Source organism: Echinops telfairi, unplaced genomic scaffold (genome assembly GCF_000313985.2).
Source record: "Echinops telfairi isolate 266 unplaced genomic scaffold, ASM31398v2 ScPeMD7_7424;HRSCAF=8462, whole genome shotgun sequence".
Classification (NCBI taxonomy): domain Eukaryota; kingdom Metazoa; phylum Chordata; class Mammalia; order Afrosoricida; family Tenrecidae; genus Echinops; species Echinops telfairi.
The window spans coordinates 36,205,825-36,212,160 of NW_022111324.1; the positions used below are offsets into that span (position 1 = coordinate 36,205,825).

General features: G+C 39.2%; 1 protein-coding gene across 1 annotated transcript in view; it reads left to right on the top strand.

The window, feature by feature from the left end:
- RGS13 (regulator of G protein signaling 13) overlaps positions 1-2,259 on the top strand; it is a 28,748-nt gene extending 26,489 nt beyond the window's left edge. The window contains exon 5 of the mRNA XM_004706656.2: positions 2,074-2,259. Within this exon, the coding sequence (XP_004706713.2) occupies positions 2,074-2,259 (186 nt within the window). The remainder of the gene's footprint in view (positions 1-2,073) is intronic.
- Positions 2,260-6,336: the final 4,077 nt, after the last annotated feature.

Genomic DNA, 6,336 nt, shown 5'->3' on the forward strand with positions numbered 1-6,336 from the left:
AAATCTAGAAACCTTCACAGAAGCAGACTGCCACAGCTCTCTTGCAAAGCAGCTAGCGGGTTCAAATCAACAGCCTGTTAGTTAGCAGCTGAGTGCTTAACCACTGCACGGTCAGGACATAGGTTAACTTACTTTGAAGATCACAAAGCTGAGGAGCTCAGAAAATAATAAAGTTGTCCAATATCTCACAAAGGAGCCCTGGTGGCATAGTGAAGTATGCATTGTTAGATCATCGGTTACCTGGCCTTACCTAACTGTAAGTTCATCAGTTCAAATCCACCAGCTTCTCTGTGGGAGAAAGATGAGACACCCTGCTATCGTAAAGACTTACAGGACTCAGAAACCCACAGGCGGCAGTTCTACTCCATCCTATAAGGTCTCTAGAAGTTGTAACTGAGTCCATGGCAGTAGGTTTGGTATATGTTTTGGTATCACACAGCAGTTAAATGTGATACCTTATTAAGTTAAAGTATAGATTTGTGTATGTGTCAGGCTGGGTCATCCAGAGAAACAAAACCAGTGATACTCATATATGTATACGAAAGAGCTTTATGTAAAAAAGTAATCATATATCAAGGAGGCTTCCTGGGTTAGTCCATCTTATATCCATGGGTCTGAACCTAAATGGAGCCTTCTTCAGACTCACGTAGCTGCAGGCTAAAGGTGCAGGAGAGGGAAGCAGGATGCAGGAAGATCACAGGCCGGTGGGTGCAGAGTTACTTGAATCCAAGATCAGTGGACACGGGGCAGGAAGCCAACAATCCTCAGGGCTGTGCAACCCCCAGGAGCTGCCCCTGGAGGCAGACACAGAGCCCAGCAAGCAAGGACTTGAGGGGCAAGAGAGAGCGAGGAAGCACGTTTCCAGTGTCTCTTTTATAAGAGGCCCCATCTCCCAGGAGGCATCATCAGGCAGTGACCTGATTGACACCCCTACACAAGTGCAAGTTGACCTAGAATCTAACTGCCACAGTCCAGTTACAAAGTCTCTCCCCATTAAATGATCTGATTCCCAAGAGAGGTTTAAGAAAAAGAACAGAAGACTAAGTTCTTGAAAGAAGAGTTGCTCTTTCCAGAAGAAACGACAAATGTAAAACATCTGCATGTTGACATTAGCAATAATGTTGAGTAAAGTCTATACCAGACCACTGTGCTCTCTTCATCTTAATTTAAAACTGACAGAGCTAGCAAGCGTTATCATTGGTATAATTAACGATCATTTAGAGCAGCCTCGTGAAACCAGTCAGGAGTCAAGCAGTGGCACTGAGAGTCTTCTTGGGGGAGAGAGGATAGATTTGAAATTTATTTTGTAGGGATAAGGATAGAGCACAACAGATGAAATTCTGATCTCTCAGGACAATCCTATATGATTGACTTCTTCCTCAAAACTCTTGTCTGGAAGACATTTGGGTTATTTAAATAACCACTTCTCTATTTCTCTTGTTCTCTTCACTTTTGTCCCATTTCATGGAATATGCAATTAAATTAGTATATGTGATGATCAAGAAAGACAAATTTTAAATAGCATCAGTGTCCCTTTCCCTTAAAACTCATAAACTTCCTTGTTTGTGAATTGCTGCTAGCAAATCCCTGTGTCCTGTTGAGTAAGCAATGGTTCCTGAGACTTCCTTGGTCTTGCGGCCAGTGAGGTTTTTTCCCCCTCTATGAGAGGTAGATGTTTACTATTAAGAAAAGCAAAGAGTAGCACTTTTATAAATCTTTTTATATATCTATGAAACTGCAGACAAATTAGCCTCTTCCACTGAAAAGGAACCAAAAAAACCCCAAACAAAGCTCTTGCTGCCAAGTCAATTCTGACACGGAGCAGCCTGCAGGGCTGACTGAAAGGGGCCCGTAGTGGGCCGAAGGCTGTACTCTACCAAAACAGACCACCACGTCTTTCTTCCACGGGACGTGACCACTGGGGCACGGGAGTCCCTTACTGAAAAGCGGGGGGAAATAAAACTCTCCATTCTTTTTTAAATTTCATTTTTATGTATTTTTTTGTATTTCAGTTGTATGTATTTTTATGTATTTCCGTTATGCCTACTTAGGTTCTGCAATTTCACTTTTCAGATTAATATTGACAGCTCTACAAGAGAAACTATCATCAAGAATATTCAAGAACCCACTCAGACATGTTTCGAAGAAGCTCAAAAAATAGTGTATATGCATATGGAAAGGGATTCCTATCCCAGGTTTCTGAAGTCAGAAATGTACCAAAAACTTTTGAAGACTATTCAGTCTAACAACAATTCATGACTACAACTGGAAAGCTTACATTCAAGATAACATATTGAAAGTATTGTATTTTGTCTTTTAATGAGAAAAATCAGAATTTAAGTGAGAATAAAATACAGTAAGCCAAAATGTTAGTTGATTTCTCTTCCCCAAAAGACATAGATCTCAAAAGGGATGAAGTCTTATAAGTAACAGCTTTAAAGGCTGGGTACATCAGTTGAAGAATAAAAAAAGAAGAGTCATTCTTCATGAGAGCAATATTATAAGGCTTTTACTATACTAGTATACTAATGGATGTTTTCTTATTATTGAAAATTTGCTGTTATGATGTACTGATCATTTCTTCAAAAATTCTGATTACATGAATTGTGTTGCTAGCACGAATGTATTCCATGGAGTGTTTTTAATGACTTTGATTAATAGGCCAGCTTGCTTTCATAGCAAAATCATCTTGAATTACATCTTGAACAATATAAAAAAGATGTGTTCTTGAGAAATACTTTATCTGTAAATGTTACCACTATTGCCTGTAGCTGAACATCTGTGTGACAACTACATTCCCTATATATTCTTTACAGCTTTAAACTACTAAAAATGCATGAACTTTCCTGTTTATGTTCTTACAATTAAATTACTTTAAGGGGTAAAATAGTTGGTTCTTGCATTTTGGTATTTTTTCTCATAATATGAATTTATCATGGTTCTGATAATCAATAAAGCTGAAAATGAATTAAATTTTAAGTACTTATATTTCAGAGACATAATAAAAAAGAATACTTTCCAGCAGAAATTTCTAAAGGCCTAACATTAGCATTATATGGCAGTGAAAATATGTAATAGCTTTATTTTCCATAGTTTTTGTGGAAAATGTAGACAATTTAATAAAATGCTAATGCACTGTCACATTAAAGTTGGATTAAAAGCATCCCAAATTCAACAAGTGTATTCAAAAGTTCAATATATTTATAAATATAAAAGTTGATCTACTTTTTTACATTTAAAATATTTTAGAGAATACAAAGAAGAAATTAAAGCACAACTTTTCTATCAGTCATATAGGTAAAAATTCAAATTTTACTTATCAAGCATTCATCAGGGAGCTGATATCAAGGGTTCAAGTAGAAAGAAAATGCTTTGAAAATGATGATGGCAGCATATGTACAAATGTGCTTGACACAATGGGGGAATGTATGGATTGAGATGGGAGATTTTACATCTTTACATGGCAGTGTAAAAAAAAGTTATTTTTTAATTCAAATTTTAAAAACTCAAATATTTCTCCTGAGGAAGAGCTGATGATTGTATAATCTACTATGCCATCTAATATGCCTCGTTCTTACGCATATTTTGGGGGGGGGAAGGGCAATCAACGCAGTGGTTTCCGAGGAGATCTGCTCAGCCACCAAACGCAAGGTAGAAAAGTCAACTCAGAAGGATGCGGCAACCGCGAATCTGTTAAAGCCAGCCCGTTTATAAACCAAAGGGAGCAAAGGCCAGGTGCAGTGTGAACTGTTGTCTACGGACGGTAGCAGTGTCTTTGGAGAATCTTAACCTAGCATGCTTGTTAGCTCCCCAGGCCCACTTGTGATCTGAATACCTCGGTTACTCAGGAAATGCCAAAGTTGTCTTGTCAGGAAACAAGGGCATAGGCTAGTTTATGTCCTGGCATGGTTAAATTCTTTGCACGGAGGAAGTTTGTGATTTTATAATCTCTGTGTTTCAGCCATGTCTCCTTGTTAATAGCCTAGTGCATTCCAGGGTGGCCAGTGACCTTGGGAAATTTCCTATGTACTGGGAGGAATTCATCAATGTGGGACTCAGGTTCCCTTATTATTAACAGTACTTTGAAACTCATACATTAAAAACATCTTGTCATATTTACTTCTGAGATCAGAACCTGAATACATTTTTTCTAAATTAACACATGAATTTTCATATTGGAGATGAGTGATATAAGCCCTTTATTTTTCTGAATTAAAAAAAATTGTCTAACTTCTAAAAAAGACTCACAAGGACTTGTGCCCTTCAGAGTCAAATATTTTGGCAGAGATGAACACTTTCCTATTTATAATCCATCAGTCACACGATACTTTCATCAACTGTAAAGATTATTTTGTTGTTGTTCATTTGTTTTGTTTTTACCAATTTTTGGAACAATGATTACATAAAATTGATACATAACATTTTCTGCAGGGACATAACAAAGTGTGATCTGAATACAATCATAAGACCACTGCCAAAAATATCTTTCCCCAATCAAGGGCCTGACCTTCCTGCCAATGGTCACAGGGCTAGAAGGTAACACATGAAACCTAAATGTAAATTGTGAGAAAGGAAGCATCATTACTAATACCTGTTGCCTAGCTGAAAGCAAACCCTGAAAGAATTGGAGGCAGACATCGAGGCATAGGAGAATGTGTAGGCTGAGGGAACAAAGATTTGTAAGTTAGCCGGGGGGATCCAGGCACCAAAACAGACTTGGGAACCTGAGAGGCAAATGAAAAGAGACTGCTAATAAAGTTTATAGAAAGTAGAGAGGGAATTTAATTTTTTTTAAACCACAAAAATGCTGATTATATGCTGTAGTAGAAAAATTAATATTACTATAAAATAAGAAAATATGTTAAATGTCTCAATTAATAGCATTTATAGAAATATGCCTTTAATAGAAATCAGTCCAGCTTCTACTGAGTGCAGATATTGTACATACAAAGATTACTTAGGTGAGGTTTCTGCCTTCAAGGAACCCAGTCTAGCAGAGAGATGTGTGAACTACTAATTAAGCATAAAATAATGAAGACCAAGCTGTCCATGTGTACAGAACACAGAGTGCAGTGCGGAAACGTCCCCTGCCCCATCACTGAATCTGAAAGGAGGAGAGAGGAGGTTTGAGAGGAGTCTGGTCATTTTCAGGCCATTCAGAGGAAAGGGGAATGTTACATGACTTGGAACAAAGACTTGAAATGAGAGGATCTTGGGGCAATTAGGACATTTTGGAAAATAGTGCTGGCTCTGGAATTAGACAGATTTAAATTCAAATCCTGGATTCAACACTCAGCAAACTGCTTGATCATTCTAAATCTTGTAAGGGGGGTTTCTGGGACAATGAAAGTGACCATATCATTAACCATTTGCGCAGTGGGGATCTGTGTACGTATATCAAGTGCATATGAAGTCCCCAAGAAAGTTCATCACGTCGTTATTGCTGTGTGCCAGGAGTCGCCTCCACGCATCGGAAGCCATGTGACAGAGCGCAACTGCACCACAAGCTTTCCCGGACGGCTCACTTTCCCGGGGCTGATGGTCCCCTCTCTCCACGGAGCCAAAGGTGGGTTCAAACCACTGACTTTTCAGTGAAGAGCTGAGTTCTTAATCATGTGCCACCGGGAATCTGTCGCTATATATAGCTATCGTGTAACCACCTGAAAAGAAAGGCAAGGATCATCTGAACTATGAAACGGCAGAAAGAGGGATATGTTTGGCTGCTGGGAAGTAGGATCGGAATGCGGTGGGGATCAGCGAGGGGCAAGGCTGGTCCAGAGTTACTGATGAGCAGTGGGGTAAGTTCAGATGCTATTGATCAAGGAAAGGAGCTTCAGAATGTGAGCCCGGCTGGGAAACCCTGGAATGTAAGGTGCCTCCATGCCCCAAACCGAATTCTTGAGCGAGGTCATGAGTACCACTGAATCAGGGTTCGGTAAGATCCTGAGCAGAGGGTAGGCACCCAGAGCACCCTGTAAAACCTCAGGAACAAAGGCACATCCGATTTACTCTTCCGTTCTCACTGTAAACTCCCCCGGTTTCTACAGTAATGATAATGAACACTTACTGAGCTGTCCTACTGCAGAGATCCTTCTAAGTGCCATGGATGCATCGTTCACTCAGCAAACACTGAGTTAGTTATCTGTGGTTCTCAAAGAAAGGAAAGCCCCTCTCGAAAGCAAACCAAGCAAAAAGCATGCTTGCCTTTAGACCATTTTTAAAGTTATCAAATAACTGAATAAAAGCATATTTGTTGGATAGAATGGGAGAAGAATGTTCAACAAAACTTATAATCATAAAGAATACAAAACTTACTGATTGGTTAAAGGCTAGTGG